At 35.9% G+C, this 17,432-nt stretch overlaps 1 protein-coding gene and 1 long non-coding RNA gene across 5 annotated transcripts; both read left to right on the forward strand.

Moving 5' to 3' along the window:
• Positions 1-8: 8 nt before the first annotated feature.
• On the forward strand, positions 9-4,867 carry LOC141647747 (uncharacterized). Of its 4 annotated transcripts, none has more exons than XR_012545819.1 (7): positions 9-326; positions 792-897; positions 999-1,082; positions 1,344-1,460; positions 2,306-2,373; positions 2,507-2,613; positions 4,596-4,867. It is a non-coding gene; the product is annotated as an uncharacterized LOC141647747 (long non-coding RNA). The 4 variants fall into 4 exon arrangements; XR_012545817.1 differs by lacking the exon at positions 4,596-4,867 and adding an exon at positions 2,835-2,982 and having other exon boundaries at positions 10-326; XR_012545818.1 differs by lacking the exon at positions 4,596-4,867 and adding an exon at positions 2,835-2,982 and having other exon boundaries at positions 10-326; positions 999-1,077.
• Positions 4,868-14,263: 9,396 nt separating this feature from the next.
• Positions 14,264-16,185, forward strand: LOC141649273 (uncharacterized). The gene is made up of 5 exons (XM_074457968.1): positions 14,264-14,379; positions 14,493-14,803; positions 14,910-15,052; positions 15,240-15,959; positions 16,081-16,185. Exons 1-5 carry the CDS (start codon positions 14,264-14,266, stop codon positions 16,183-16,185), a joined length of 1,395 nt encoding a protein of 464 aa, XP_074314069.1.
• The last annotated feature ends 1,247 nt before the right edge of the window (positions 16,186-17,432 follow it).

Genomic DNA, 17,432 nt, shown 5'->3' on the forward strand with positions numbered 1-17,432 from the left:
TGAATGATAAGCCCGCAAACAAGACTAAATTAAAATTAAATTAAATAAATGTATAGAAGAAATTGAGTTATCTAGACTGATAAAGACTCAAAGAGTCTGCCGCCATTCATTGATTTCATTCACTGATTCACGCAAGTCCAGAAGAGAGAAATAAAAAAAAAAACCACCTCGTAACCCACCGCCAGCAGCCATATCGTTAACGCCGGCAGCCACCTCGTCACATACAGCCACCACTAGCAGCCTCCTCGTTACTGCCGTCAGCCAGTTTGCCTGATATCCGTCTCTAACTCTCTAAGCCAGTTCGTCGGCAGCCTCTCGCGAATCAGGTATGTATGTTATTGTTTGTTTAAATCATCACAATTTCTATGATTCCTCATTTATTCTCATTTATCAGGTTAGGGATTAGGGATGAGGAATTTAGTTATTTTATCATGTTAAGATGTAATTGGGTGTGAGGGCTACGGTTTTTCAATCAATTTTCAGTTTAATCGGATAAAAAAGATGATACGATCTCGGCCAGTTATAAGATGGTTCTATACTATAAATCTCAGTAGAGTGTCGGAAAGCAATGTAAAATGAGTAGATGAATAGTGATGGCTCTATGCTAACAAAACTGAAACTTTATTATAAAACCAAATTATGTGTTTGGCGATAGCTTAAAAATTATCATACTACTGATTGATTAGCTTATCGAAAACCAGATCTACGATAAATTTTATAAGAAATCAAATTACGTGTTTTTACCATAACCTATCATAATGCCGATTGTTGATTAATTATATAATCCGCAGTTACCAACTGGAACTTGATGAGTTGTCTTCTGTAGTTCTGTTTATCCTAAATTAGTTCTCAACTATTACTGGGTTTGCTTTATTGGGCGTCTCAGAATAGTAACTGGTAAGATCGCATTTCCCCTTGCTTACGGTGAATCAATTTGTGTTATACTTGTATGTTGCATTCTGTACTAATGCACTCCACCTGTTTGGCAAAATGTCCAGGTGAAATAAAAGCCACGAGCTTATCTAGGATTGGGGTCAGGTCCAATAATCCTATCTCAGATACTCGTTTTGGATTGGGGTCAGGTCCAATAATCCTATCTCAGATACTCGTTTTGGATTTCTCCCCTGAGATTATTTACATGTTGAAGCATGAGTAGTCTAGATCTTGCAATTGGTGGTTGTGATTTGCTTTAAAGTGGTTCCACTGATACTCATCAAAAATCTTGTTGGAGAACTTGATCAAATTATTGTATAATGATAATGTAGATGTTCTGGTTTTGTCACTTGTCGATTTTTTACGGATTTGTAGGAATTAGTTCTCACTTGGATAACATGTTTTGTTAGATTGAGAATGAATACGCGTAGGAGGTTAAAGAATTCGGAGCAGCTGGTGAAGCTTATATAAACCGGGCTGCAAAACTCGGTGTCAAATTAAATACGGGAGTATGGCTGATGTGTAAGGTAGGTGATGCCCCGATCCAATAGTAAATCATATTCCTTTTTTATTTTAAACTTCAAATTTACATAAGTTTAGTAATGTTCTCTAAAACTTCAAATTTATTGACTTACAAACTGCGATATGATTTTATCATGGTTGTACTATGAAGATTTGCTATTCTTTGCAGGGTATTGTTCGCTATCTTCTCGTTTGTACCCTTTATGGTTTCAAGCTTTGATTTTGAGTTTCGGACCTATTAAAACTACGTTATTAATGAGATTTTAGGGTAGGCCTAATGCCACTCTAATATTTCATTTAGGGTCGATCTATTTGGTGCTTGTGCGACTTTTTTCTTTTAATTTCAACTCCACTTCTTTTAATTTCAACTCCACTATATAACGTTGCATGAGCCTCTATTCACTAGGTGTTTGTTTTGCTATCATGTGTGACTTGTATCTTATGGAACTTTTATTGAAGCTAGTTGTCATGGCTACATTAAGTTTCTTACAACTTTTACAAAGATTTATAAATGATACATTCACTATTACTGAATCTCTTAGCTTAACCATTGTATAGGTAAAATCAAAAATTGCTTGTACTCTACGAAAGGCGTAATTATCAAAAAATGAAAATGTTATTTTGCGGTGGGCGGTGGCTAATGGTTTATTGTGCTGAAATTTTAGCTCCACCTCAATGTTCAGGTTGTCGTATTTCAGGATTGATCCTAGACTACACTCGACACCTATTCATCTTGGGTTCTACACGTACATTAATGTGTTCTCTCGAGCATTGCTGACAATTTTGTATGTTTACAAACTGCGTGATTAATTTATTTTGGTTGTACATTTAAAAGGTGTTATTGGTGCAGGTTACTGTTGTATATTTTTTCGCTGGTTCAATGACTGGAGTTGAAGGTTTTAATTTGCATCAGTTCAGGTGTGTACTTATGACCGACTCATTCATGTCGTCATATTTCTATCAATTAGTAGAACCATTTACACCCAGAAATGCAATTGATATCTCTAACTTATGGATAAGTAATCTAGTGATATCTTTTCTTTTTTCTCAGACAAGCAACAGTGGAGCTGTCACGACTTGAAGATTTATATTATACAGGAAAAAAAATACTCATCTGGCCATTGCTTATGTGCAGCAGATTCAATCTATCTATCCCCTGTAAGATAATCTCATCTGGCCATTGCTTATGTGCAGCAGTATTAATTCCTATATACCCTTTTTATATAGCTACTTTGCTTGATGCTATTGGTTCTCTGAATATATTAGGTGCTGAGATCGGCACCTGAAATATAGTGCTTGGAGGCTAATTTGTGTAATATATAACTTGCACTAGTTTGTGTGATTCTAATTTTTTAGCACAACTAACCCACCCATTCCAGGCGAAAAGACATGGACTGCGAAATGAGTAAACGAATCAAAGAACATGAAGCAGAACATCTCAAGAAGAAGGCGGAGTTAGAAAGCATGCAAAAAGATATTGAAAATGAAAGAGAGTTAATGAGAGACCAAAATCGACAAAGATAATTGGAAGACTACCTCCGGATGTTGTCAAGGAGTACTTAACATGAGGTATATATATTCCTTCATTGTTCATTCGAGCAGTTGGTGTGCACTTCTGGGTTATTGTTGCTTTAGTTCAATTTCAACTTCTAAGCAATTTCACTTTCTGTTTTATCTGTCTTTGTTTCTTAATTTAACTTTTCTAGGGTTTGGGACTCTTTGTAATGGTATAATTAGGAGTAATTTTATGTTCACAGCTTCAAAATTGTGAGAAATGTGCTTGTGATTGCTTTGTTTAAGATTTCGTGGTATGCTGTGCCTGTGGGCATTGATTTATCCTATGCTACCTTATTTGGATTCGGATATGCGTGCCGGACATAGGTACATATCTTAGTCTCAGAGACTTGGAGCTGCTAGATTCAAATTTTGAGAAATGGAAACTATGTCCTTAAATGAGGATGTGGGTTTCAGACACATCTTCATAACAAAATTTTGATTAAACAAGTGTGAAAGGTTGAGAGTAGAATGGAGAGATATTTGTCACACAAAATTTGGTTTATCCGCATTAGTGTTTTCCTGTTAGACAGATCATTTTGCTATTTTTTGAAATGCTGTATAGTCATGGACGTTTGTATCAGCTTTGGGCTGGTCAGACATATTCGGGCTCTTTGATCATTATGTTCAGGGAGTATAATAACATTGTTGGTTCAAGAGCAATCTCACTTTTGGAGAGAAAACTACCATCTATGTCTGTGTCATCTTTATTTTCTTTGTGCTGCCATCGATTTAGCTTCTTAAAAAGCAAATTTGGACCTGCAAGGCTGCAAGTATAGGGTAACTTTGTTGTGTAATGATATAGTCGGTTGAAGTTCTTAAGTAATTTTCATCGCTAGTAGGTTTAGGATAGTTTATCCAGACCCCCATCTATATAAAACAACATATGTATATATATTCCTGCATTTGGTGTCCCTAGTGCGTCGGCTGTGAGTGTGTTTCTTGGAAACCTCAGATACAACTGTTTTAGCTGATGTGAATTCTGAGGTGAACATGTGTATATATATTCCTCTTAATTTTGTCACAACTACAATTTACTCCAATTTACTCTGAGGCATGCTCGGTAATATCTAGCATCTGCTTTGTCGGTCACTCTTCTTTGCTTTTGATGCAGAAATGAGAGCGTTGTTTCCTACTCACTTACTGTTTAATGTGAATATAATTTTGATAATATAATTGAAACTTGGTAGTTATGTGCATTTAGTAATTGACAGGACACTTGTATTTCAAAATTGACGTAATTCTTTGAACGCTTTGGTTTGGTTTCTTCCCTGCAATTTCCTTACATTTTCTTTGAATTTCTATGGCTTATTATCTTATTCTTTGTGAGTGTGTTTACCTAATAATTGTGTTGGTTGACAAAGTGGCCTAGTAATAGCTTTCTTTAGTAATGCTCTTGCCAATCGCAGGTCGTCCCTTGTGACGGGTCGGATCTTGCGACGGGTATTTTGTGACGGGTCCTTGTTAATTAGTTGTTCTTTAATGCATTATTTATTATTTCGTGATAATTAAGTGTGACATATCATCTATGCTTATTGAGCCTTTGAATCCTCAAATCTAATAATGTTCTATTTTTTATGTTACAGGTTGCATTTGAGGTATTAACAATGATGACGGGTTGATTTTTTGTCCCATTTGGCAACATATATATGCTCACAATACAAGAATGAAGACTTATAATTAGTAGCTTTCAAATAGTCGTTAAAAATTATTATTTGTTCTATTTAAACATTTGTTATATTTGTTTTAGTTAAATAATTGAACATTTGCGATCGAAGTTCTACTTTTGATCCTTTTTTGAAATGTAATTGACATATATTTTTGAGACTGAATCAATTGAATGCACAATTAGAGAGAATTACAATTGTTGCGTGCCTTACAAGTCCTTATGTCGTTGCACTTTATTAAGTGTTGTTTTTGAATAAATTAGTGTTGCATTTGTTTATTATAAGTGTTGTTTTGGGACGTAACAAGTGTTGTGTTTCCAAAATAAAAATGTTGCATTAATTTGATATAAGTGTTGCTTATCAACATGAAAAGTATTGCATTAGTTCAAGAAGTGTTGCTTTTTTTACATAAGAAATGTTGCATTAGAAGATAAAAAATGTTGCCTTTGCAATTGAAAAAGCGTTGCATAAACATGACCAATGCAACACTTTTCAAAAGTGTTCTTGATTAAAAAGTGTTGCATTAAGCGTTGCAATGACCTAATGCAACAAGACGATGTAAAGACTTGATTAAGTGTTGCATAAACTCTATTGCAACATTTATATGACATTATGCAACAATAGCAAAGTGTTGCTATAGAATCTAAATGTAGTAGTGAGAGGGATCCATTGAATTGGGCCCCCACATGGTTGTGAATTCAACCGCCCAGAGACAGAGTGACTATCACCCCGAAAACCTATTGTCTAGAGGTTAACCGGTTGCCTAATAAGAGATTGGCGAAAGCAAAGGACATTAGCACGGAAGGGACAAACCCCATCTCTAATTTTTGAAATGTGAAAGTTGAATGAGGTCAATTTTTGAATAGTAGTCATATCCACCCTTGTTTACAACGATTTGAGCATTTCATTCCCAAAAAGCCTTTTTGTCAAGCCACTTTGTCGAGCTTGGGACGATCCATGACCTTTACTTTTGTAGAGAACTCGAGACTTGTCATGTAATATGCTACTAGCATCATAGGGATCATCATTCCACACCATCCGATCGCTCTTGACGAAAGCATTTGGAAATTGAGGACGAAAGTAGTCTAGTTTAACACCATTTGGAGGTGATTTGGTGCCATCCTCTTAGCCTTAGTGATTTGTTGAACTAGTATTTGTGAAGGAATATATGCTCTTAAATTTGTTCCCTTTTAGTTGACTCCGCCACTTGATGAGGAAGTGGCTATTCCTTTTGTAGATGCATCCGTTATTTGATTTTGTGTGCTTAATGTTTGGATGTGTCGCCATTTTGGCAAGACCCACCTTGCCTTGCAAGAAGGCATCCTACCTCATGGTTGTCTTGTTGTGAGTTGAAGGGGCGGAGTGAGACCCGCTAATTGTCTCATATCGGCTATGTTATTAGGTTAGTTTAAATAATGGTCCTAGTCTTTGTCACCTCTTTACTCGGGACGAGCAAAGGTTCGGTTTGGGGATATTTGATGTGACCATAATTAGAACATATTTAGTCCACGAATTAGCCTTGTCCCCATGCTTTTTAGTGCATATTTGGGTCATTTATTGTCTTTAGTTCTTTGTTTTGCATATTCTTTGAGGTTTTGTGTCCTTGGTAGGAAAGGAGTGCAAACCTTGCATTTTCATGGCAAAATGAGACTAAATTGATTGAATTCAATGACCAAGCATCAAGGAGAGACAAGATTAGAAGGCCTTTGTACATACTATAGTTGATGGGCAATGATGAGGAAAGATCCTTGCATCCCCAAGGAAATCCCCAAGGATTTTATGAAGAAAAGGGAAGAAAAGAAGAAGAAACAAGTCTGAGCAGCAATCCGTGCGGATTGCCAAGAAGACGCCCCTCTTCCACCTTCACAATTCGTGCGTCTTCTACCGAAGACGCCCGGGCAGCAGCACCCAGAAGACGCCCGGGCAGAGACACAGGAATCCGGCCGTCCCGAGCCTAAGACGCACGGATTCCAAGGCAGCACAAATTCGTTTCTTCAAGCTTCAAGAAAGATGCCCTTCCTTCTGAAAATACCGGCGTTTCCTTAAGTAGGGACTTAATCGTCATTTAAGCTCTTAGTTAACCATAATGCATCCAAATAATTTCCACTATAAATACCCCATTAGTCTAATTAGAAGAGCATGTTCGTCTTATCAATTCTTAGAGTAGTTAATATCAATCAAATCTCTCTTTAGTTTTGTAATCAACAATTAATCAAGTTTTAATACAAGTTTTATTTCCTTAATCTCTCTTGTGTTCATCCTTTATTTTGGGTAATTGAAGTTTATTTGGGTTATTATTGGGAGATTTACAACCTCTCAATCAAGCATCAAGTACTTCTTTTATTCTTTGCTTTATTATTGGAATCATTAGTAGGTATAATTCTCTTAATCCCTTTTTAATTATTGTTAATTACTTTCATTTATTCATCATGTTTTACTTTGTTGGTATGATTGACAACCTTGCTAGCATGATCAACATGATAATGAGTGAGTAGTCACCTAGCTAGGGTTAATGGGTAATTAGGGGAAACCAACATGGGGAATGATTCATGCTTAATTTAATATGCTTTCATGGTTTATTTGCTTGCTTGTTTTGATCTCGACTCATGCACATGTTATGTTTGATGAAATACGAGCCTATGAATCCTTGCATTTTTTACCCATCACCTATCTTTTCAATGAGACTTGTAAGACATAAACCAACTCGAGTCTCATTAGACCATGCATGTTGTTGAGTACGGAAGACTAAGTCGACTTGTAGGTGTTGTACAATCTAATCGATTCGGCTCCGGGACCCAAACTTTCCTAGGATTGTAAGATATAACCCAACTCAATCCATCACAACAATAATTGCTTGCTTATAATTTGAGAACATGTTTGTATGATCAATTCCCATGATTCCCCTATGACCCCATGATACCCTAATGCTTTTTATCAATTGTTTACAACCCTTTTAATTCATCTTGCTTGTTTATTTTCATTGCTACTTAGTTTAGTGACCTTCTACATCAACCCAAATTGTGACACCCCTACGACACCACTAGTTTCAATAGAAATCTCATCTCACTTCCCGTCCCTTGGGATCCGACCTTTACTTGCCTCTTTACTAATTGTAGAGTTGTTTGTGAAGTTATAATTTGTGTTTTTGTCTAGGTGCTCCTAACTACAAGTTACCGAAAAGATTTAGTCCGACCACGCACTATTGTTGAGGTCACATTTTCCAACAATCTCCCACTTGTCCGAGACAAGTGTGCGTCACCAATTCTCTTGTCCTATTACAATCTCCCACTCAATGTAAGGTTTCTTGCAGGTCGTACTTACACTTGATCATATCTTGAGTGGTTTCCTTGATCTGGAGATTAACTGTCTGACCGGAATTATCTACAATAGATACCTTCCGAGCGTGGCCACGCATTTCCAGTTAACTGCTCCTCGAGTGGCCTTGAGATTTGAAACAACCCTGACAAGGGGTGGACAATTCCTATCGCCCTATTCCTTTCGTTCAGCCACAGTCCATCATAACCCAAAATATACCCAGTTTGACCTCATTTACGAAGTCGTAGAGTGTAAATCAAAGCTAATCAGAAATTTGTGCCAACTTGGGCGAATAGTCTCTAGTCAAAAGAATTGACTCATAAGAATACTATAGTAGCTCTTGCCACGACCAGGCTTTATGAATTACCAGAACTCTATAAGCGGTCACTGCCAGCAGAGTGTCCCACACAGTCTGCCTATGTGATCGACTAGTCATCCCATATGACTCTATGGCACTTGAACATGCCATCAATCGCATCACACTCTAGTCACTTCGAGACGTCACCTCATATAAGTAACTACGGGCGAATACCATGTCAATCCAGTTCACTTTAATGGGGTTCAATTTGTTCTCAACAACCCATTTGGATTTAACAAAGTAATGGGTGAGTTTAATAAAACTCAAACGATAAATGCGATTATCATATATGAATAGTCAATACACTATTACTACTTCATATCCTATAATCTTTTGTGTATTATTAACACTAGTTAAAATGCAATAAAAGCTTGGCAAGTGGATATACTCTATATCCATATACTCCAACTTTGTCAATTGTTATTTCCTTCTATTCAATGTTATCTCTAATAACCTTGAATTCATTTCTAAGTATTTGTCTAGTCTTCTTGCTGGACTTGGGCTCTTTAACTTGAAAGATGCTCCCACTGTTATCACATAACTTGTGATAAAGTCATTTGTAGAGGGATTCACTCTTAATCCCTACGTTGACCATTTTATCACAATTTACTTAGATTCCTTTTGTAGATATTGCAATGCACGAAACTAAAACACTTTTCTTAGTCTCTTATGTTGGAATATGTGTCCTCCGACAATAATGTGATCACAACTGTCAATCATAATGATCACATGTTTAAGTCTCATTTTAAGAATACAATTGGGAAGTAATATTTTACTGTCAACTGGTCCACACATATCGGTAATGATTGGCTGACAAGAGTTTGACATTACTGTCGTGCGACGGTGGTGATCAGTTGATCCCCTTAGGTCATACCTAAATGGTAACACTCTTAATTGATCATTTAATTGATCGTATGACGATACGGGTTAATTAAATTACATAAAATTGACGGACAATTTTGGAAGTAATATTTACGTATCTCATTATAATTTGATTAAATAAGATACGGTCTAAGTGATCGAATTGTTTTATTACTTAGATGAAATTATTGTTTGAGAAAACAATTGCATTAGAATGAATAATTTATTATAAATACAAGATGTTGTGATTTATAATTTATAAAATATTTTGGTACAAGTAATTATGAATTACTAAGTCAATTTTGTATATGACGTATTTTTATTAATGCGTTGATTTTTAATATGTTAAAAATACATAACAATTTTACATGACATGTAACATGTGACAAATTGACAAAGATAAAATGGAGTCCATTTTATCTCATATGGACCGAATTAGTGGGGTGATTTAGGAAATTATTATGTTATTAACTAAGTGGTAAACATAATCATATTTGCCTAAACCTAGCCATGCAAACCTAGTGCCTCTTATGAAGAGCACCTTGCTCATGCATTGTCCCTCTAATCCTCTCCCCCTACCCGGTTTTGTGAAGGAAAAACCATGGGTTTTTTCTTCTAATTTTACCTAATATACACTACTTGAATATTAGATTTTTCATTCATTCATTCAACATCTAAAATAAGAGTTTTAGAGAGATAAATTCTTCCTCCTTTCTCCCTTCTCTTAACCGAAATTGAGAGAACCAAATAAATATTTTTGGGTCATTTTATTTAAATTAATATTGTTCTAGTAATAATAATATTAATTTTATTAAGAGATTACCTTGGGTATTAATCCTTGGGAGGGATTCTACACTTGAATCCTTAATCATCCATTTTAGAAAGCTCAAGAACAAGTGAGTAGGAGAACTCACTTGTGCCCAAATAATCCGAAATCTTCAATGTAAGATGATGATTTCCTCCTTATTCTTTTTATTGTTTGCATGCATAAGATCAACATTTAATTTTATGACTAAATTAAATCATCACATATATGAATATGTTAAGTAATGAGATATAGATTTCTAACAAGCGGTATCAGAGCCTTCGGTTATTTGCATGCAAATCGGTTATAGTTTTTCCGAGTTATACGATTAACATATAAAACTTATAAATTTGTGTTATTATGATATATCACGAAATAAATTATGCATGTTAAAGTTTCTGATCCTAAAATGTATTTAGGATATTTTGGTTAATTTATGGATTTTTATTGTTCATTTTATTTAATAATGACATTAAAATGTGATTTTATGATAAAAATGTCATTTTCAAACTAAAATTAGCTAAACTTCGAATTTTTCAGTGGTTTTTGGATATGTTTTCCCATATATTAGTTTGAGATGACCTGTAAAGTTTCATAATTTTTGGAGTTCTTATGCTCGAAATATGGATTTTTCATGATAAACATCGAATTTAAATGAAAAATGGGTTAATATGAGATAAATTTCGAATCTGGTCATAGAAATTTAGTATGTTGTCACATGCAATTTTACAAGATGTGTGTAAAATAATAGGCTATAATGAAGTCTTTATGCATGATTTATGAATTTTTGATGAAAAATAGCATAAATAGTGACTTTAATTAGTGAATAACTGCTAAAACATACTTCATGACTTAGGAAAAACGTCACATGTTGCATTTTGTTACCTATTTCAGATCTGAAATTGAAAAGTTGATAAATATAATTTTTCTCATGTTTTATGATTATATTTGATAAATCCGGTAAACCGCAACATTTTTTTTCCCGATAAATTTCGGAATTTTAACCTAAGTTTTTTTTTAACATTATGAGTGTCATGGTATTTTTCCAGAATGTTCATGAGTTTAAATTTCAAATTTTGAATTTCTTTGAAATTTTTGTGATTTATTTGAAGTTTATGGCATTTTATTGTAATTTTGAGTCCATTAATGAACAATTTTAAGAAATATATAAGTTAATTATAGTCAAATGGTTAGTGGAGACTAATTTTGAGTCCTAAGTTGGTTAGGGTAATTAAGTTGTGCATAAATATGAATTTATGTAATTATTGTGATTATAAAATGTTAAATCACGCAAATCCGTAAAAACCGTTTAATATACGATATAGGCTCCTTAAAGGCGATTTAGCATAAAATTGGGCATGTTCATACATATCATAATGCTGCATTTTATTTATGATTGTCATAATTTTAGTTTATGTAATTTTTGAATTATGTAATTTTTACTTAGTATGGCCTTAGTTTTTAATTGGTATTACCCGAAATGTATGGGAATATCGATTCGGTTGTAATTTATTGTGATCTCGTATCACCGTTTTGTAATTTAATAGATTTATTTTATTTTAATTACAAATGTATAATAGGAAATTATTTAATTTGTTATGTAATTTATTTATTTCGGAGTTCCTTGAAGACGGTGTCACTCAAGAAGGTGATACATAAAGACGGTGTTACCTCGAGATGCGTGCCAAGAACCGAAGTTCAAGGGACCAATGGAGTTGGTTTCCGAATATTTAATAGTTAATTAGATTTTCTATTTTAGGAAGGCCATACTAGGATTTATTTTATGTTTTGCATTTTATTTATATGTTGCATGCATCGCTAAATCGCCATAACTAAAACATGCATTATCTTCTAATCGAGTTTATCGACCGTGTCAATTATAATTATCGTAGTTCACCGCTTTAGTTCACTTAAAACGTGATAGATAATAAATTGACATGACCTCTCGCTAAAATAATCAATTGAGACATAGCCTTACCAAAAAGTAGAAACCATGAAAACCTATTTCCCGAGGGAGTGCACTCGGCCCTACCGGGGTACAAACCTTGTTACGTAGGGGAAGTGGGTGATAAATGTCTATCCACCGAATTCATGTTGATAAGGGATGAATCGGCCCTACCGTGCCCAAGTTGATGTGGATTTGGATCATGGACACATTTATTCGAAATTTGGACTGAGCTCAACGGAAGTATTCGTGACCGTAGTCGCATGTGTTCCGGGCTAAAGATAAATGTTAATGTAATTTTATCGACCAAGAGTTCTAAAAGTAGAATCGATTAAAGCGTTAATCCACCGAGTTATATTGATAAGGGATGAATCGGCCCTACCGTGCCCAAGTTAATATGAATTTGGATCTTGGAATCATTTATCTAAGTTGGGTAGAGGTCACTAGATAAATGCAATAAAACTTGTTTAAATTAATTTTTTACGAGTATTATTATTTTGAAAACGACATATGTTTTATTCCTTCTATTTTTGTTTTGTAGACCGCTTTTATTTCTCATAACAAATGGCCAATCCAAACACCAACGCCACGCCTCTCACTAATACTTCTTGGCTCCGATCCTTCATGGATCGATGTAAACTTGAAAAGAATGGGTCAAATTTCTCCGATTGGGATGCCCAACTCAAATTAGCCGCCCAAGGTGACGACAAGCTTCGTTACCTCACCAAGGCCTCTCCACCCAAACCTAATGCTAGGTCGAGTGCCGCTACTAGGGAAGCATATGAGGCTTACCACAAGGAGTCCGCCGCAATGAAAAATGTGTTGATCTTTGCGATGGAGGCGGATCTCCAAAGGAGAGCCTTTAAGATGGGCACCGCTAATGAAATCTACTCCAAGCTTGTGACAATGTTTTCACAAACTCCGCGGATCGTCCAATATGAGGCGGCCGCGGCATTCTTGGATCTCGACTTCAAAGAGGGCCAAAAGGGTAGCCCTCACGTGCTCAAATTAATGGAGCTAGTCGAGACCTTGAAGATTCAAAAGGTTGAAATCCCCAAAGAACTTATTGTAGATAGGATTCTACACTCCTTATCCAAAGTCAAAGCATATGTTCAATTCCGGGTGAATTTTAACATGCAAGACAAGGACGTGTCTCTTGAAGAGTTGCACAAGTTACTTGTGCAAGCCGAAAGAGACATGAGGTTAAATGTTAACCCACCTAAGGATGTGCTTAACATAAGCACCAAAAGCAAGGGGAAGTTCAAGAAGAATGGGAAGAAGGGTAAGAAGCAAGCTCCCACTTTCACCAAAGCTAAGACTTATGAAGCTAGCACTTCCAAAATCAAGAAGGGTCCTCTTGATAAATGTCATTATTTTAATGGTGTTGGACATTGGAAAAGAAATTGTTCCAAATATCTTGGTGACATTAAAGCTGGAAAGATCACTCTAGTAGGTAAATGACTATCCTATCTTTTATGTTTCTAATTCAACTATGGTATTGTGATATAAAGTTGTGATAATGTATCCCCTTTTTATTGTAAATAGGGCCTCCACCAAGCAAGGACAAAGGAAAAGAAAAGCAAGCTTGAGAAACCATCAAGAAGCTAGGAGTAGCTTTCATGAAGCTTGGCTTTTTATTGTCTTATTTTAATTTATGTTTCGAATTTTAGAACCTTTTGATTTCCGTGTTCGACATGGAAATGTATTTTGGATAATGGTTGTATTTTGGATAATGGTGGCTTGGTTTGTAACCCAAGTCATCCGTTTTATCGTTTTTATCCTTGTTCTAAAAATTCGTCTTTATATGCTTGTTCATAGAAACATATGATCATTCACTTAAAGTAATCTAATGGACAACTATAATGATGGGATTCATTATAAAGTGATATTGGGTTGATGAACTCTCTTAAAGGAATGTCAATCACCAAGTACACTTATCAAATCTAAAACAATTAGTCAACCTATGAGATAGTCCTCCTTATACTTCAAAAATCATTATTTGTGTCTCATAAGCTATCTTTGAATCTCTAGTGTATTCATTCTAAAGATAGAGTGGGAGAAAAATGAAGACACAAAAAATACCAAGAAAATTTGTGTACTTGTGTAAATGAGATCTACGCAAGGAAGAATGATTTGAATAAAGGTATACCTATTTATATAGTATACACGAATAGATGAGATCTATGGTCTCGAATAGATCTACATGACATAAGAGACCAAGTGAAGTAATCAAAAGAAAGTCCTGGACACCATTGAGGAGGAACCTGCTGATTTGATTCAATTCACGCCTGAAGATGTTAAGGATGAGATCAATTATTGGAAATCTTCGGTGTATTGTTTCATATTGGGAGCCAACCCTCCATGGGACATTGTTGAGGGCTTTATTCGCAGAATCTGGGCAAATTATCCTATCGATAAGGTATCCTTTTTACCAAATGGCATTTTCCTTGTGCGTTTTACCTCTGCAGCAAGTAAAGTGGCTATTCTCAAACAGGGACATTTCTTGTTTGATAATAAACCACTTATAGTTAGGGATTGGAATGAGCAAGTAGAGCTTACTAAGGAGAATGTCATGAATGTGCCTGTTTGGGTTAAACTTCACAACCTGCCTTTGAAGTTTTGGGGCAAGTGTTTGCCTACAATTGCAGGTTTGGTTGGGAAATATCTTCGCAGTGACCCTGCTACTGAGGATAAAACTAGGCTAGGGTTTGCTAGAGTCTTGCTTGAAGTCCCCTTTGGTAAGGCTCTTCCTACCTTTGCTAAATTTCTGGATGAGGAGGGTTCAATTGTGAAAATTAGAGTAGAATGTGAATGGAAGCCTGTTTTGTGTACTGAATGTGGTGGTACTGGACATGAACGGGACCAATGTCGTAAACCAGTGAAAAAGAATCCAGCCTGCACCATCTGTCCCTAAACCAATTTCCCCTGTTCCTCATGTGGTTCCTACAGTGGTGCAACAAACTCCTGTTGAACTCCCACACAAGTTGCAGGTTACCTGGAATAGGGATGGCTCATACCAGCAAGTAACTACTCCTGCTAAGCCTACTGTGACCCTGAGTAGACAGGAAATTATACAAGCAGGGCAGAATTCTGTTAAGTTCAGTCAATAAACCTTTCTTGATGCTCTTAATAATGCTACTCCAAAGGTGGGTATTGGCACAAATGGTAGTGTGTTACTCCCATCTGGGAGTAATGCATAGCCTCGGTTTCTGGAACGTGAGGGGACTAAACAAACCATCTAAGCAGAAGCAAGTTAAGTGGTTCCTCCATACTCATCAGGTGGGGTTGTTTGGTCTCCTAGAGACAAAGGTCAAGCCTTTGTCTCTAAATTCTGTTAGGGCAAATGTTTGTGATGGGTGGTCAGTGTCAACTAATACTTCTTGGCATATTGGTGGAAGAATATGGGTTTTATGGAATCCTACCATTTTTCAGGTCCAATTCCTATACTATAGTGCACAGCTTATTCATATGCTTGTTACTGAGATCTCTTCTAATGTTCATTTCTTTTGCTCAATGGTTTATGCCTTCAATGATACCACTGAGAGGAAAACTTTATGGACTGACCTTAATAACCTTGCTAGTTCAATATCTTCCCCTTGGATTGTATGTGGGGATTTTAATTGTGTGCTCTCACCTTCTGAGAGACTTGGTGGGCAGACTAGTGAGGAGGAAATGGAAGATTTTCAAGCTTGTATTGATAATTGTGCTTTAATTGATAGTCCTGCTATTGGTTCCTTTTACACATGGAACAATAAACAGGTGCCATCTTCTAGGGTCTATTCTAGGCTTGATAGAGCTCTTGTTAACCAAGAATGGCTTCAGATTAGACCTGACTCTTTTGCACATTTTTATAATGAGGGTTTATTTGATCATACTCCCTGTATTGTTCAAGCTGCTCCTGATACTTTTATGGGGAGAAGGAGCTTTAAATATTTTAATATGTGGAGCCAGACTGATGATTTCCTTCCCTGTGTTAAACAAGTTTGGGATCAATATTGGGTGGGTACTAAAATGTTTAGGGTTGTAATGAAATTGAAGCGATTGAAGAAACCCTTGAAAAACTTAAATGCCAGGCTTTTTCTTTGATATTGAAAATAGTACCATTCATGCTTGGAAACAGTTGGATAATATTCAGACCTACTTAAAAGATCATCCTAATGATTCTGCTTGGATTGAGAAAGAACTTCAAGCTTCTACAGTTTATAGAGATTTACAAGTCTTGTGATAGCTATCTTTACAGAAATCTAAGGCTACATGGGTGAATTCTGGTGATGACAATTCTAGATATTTCCATAGTATCCTGAAAGGAAAATATACAAAAAATACTGTTTTCAGAATTGCGATACGAGGGTAATGTTCATCTTGCTAGTGCTCACATTCAAAAGGCTTTCTTATCCTTTTATGAGAATCTGCTGGGCACTTCTTCTCCTACCTCTCATTTTTATCCTGGTGTGGTTCAATTGGGGAATATTTGCACTCCTGAACACCATAGCATTCTTCTAGCTCCTGTTACAAAGAAAGAAATCAAAGATGCTATTTTCTCCATCCCCAACCACAAAGCTCCAGGTCCAGATGGATTCTCTAGTGCTTTTTCAAGGATTCTGGGCTCTCATTGGTGATGAGGTCTGTGATGCTATTCTTGATTTCTTTAAGTCTGGGAAACTGTTGCAACAACTTAACCATACTTTCATCACTCTGATTCCAAAGTGTGATATACCTCAGAATGTTACTCAATTTAGGCCAATAGCTTGTTGTAATGTTTTATACAAGGCCATTTCTAAAGTTTTATGTACAAGATTGGCTGCTGTCTTGCCTACCATTATCAGTGATAATCAAGGTGGTTTTGTCAAAGGTAGGAGAATAGTGGAGAACATATTAATTTGTCAGGATATCATGAGGCTGTATAATAGGAAAACCGTCTCCTCAAGATGCTTAATGAAGATAGATTTGAGGAAGGCCTATGATTCTGTTAACTGGGATTTTATTGAACAAATGATGAATGCTTTAAACTTCCCTACTGATTTTATCAACCTGGTAATGGCCTGTGTCAGATCTGCCTCTTATTCACTTGTTTTGAATGGCACAAATTTTGGTTATTTTAAAGGGGCTAAGGGGCTCAGGCAAGGTGACCCCTTGTCCCCTCTTCTTTTCACCATTGCCATGGAATACCTGTCAAGAATCTTACAGCATGTCACAAGCTCTATGAAATTCAGATATCACCCTCTTTGCAGCAAGCTAAACTTATCTCATCTCATGTTTGCTGATGATCTTCTTCTTTTCTCCAAAGGTGATGTTACTTCAATCATGATTCTTCTTAGAGCTTTTGCTACTTTTACTGCTGCCACTGGTTTACACATGAATAATATGAAGTCTAATATCTACTTTAATGGTGTTGCTCAAACTGTTAAAAATGACATTCTTCAAGTTTCTGGATTCACTGAAGGAATTCTCCCCTTTAAGTATCTGGGAGTT

The sequence above is a fragment of the Silene latifolia genome, chromosome 3 (assembly GCF_048544455.1).
Source record: "Silene latifolia isolate original U9 population chromosome 3, ASM4854445v1, whole genome shotgun sequence".
In the NCBI taxonomy this organism is placed as follows: domain Eukaryota; kingdom Viridiplantae; phylum Streptophyta; class Magnoliopsida; order Caryophyllales; family Caryophyllaceae; genus Silene; species Silene latifolia.

What these genes read in the sequence shown, in the direction of transcription:
- LOC141649273 (XM_074457968.1), top strand. Translation starts at nt 14,264, where the DNA reads ATGAGATCAATTATTGGAAATCTTCGGTGTATTGTTTCATATTGGGAG. An exon ending in TTTGTGTACTGAATGTGGTG is followed by an intron (nt 14,804 to 14,909) that starts GTACTGGACATG and finishes TGGTTCCTACAG; the next exon opens with TGGTGCAACAAACTCCTGTT. An exon ending in AAGTTTGGGATCAATATTGG is followed by an intron (nt 15,960 to 16,080) that starts GTGGGTACTAAA and finishes GCTTGGAAACAG; the next exon opens with TTGGATAATATTCAGACCTA.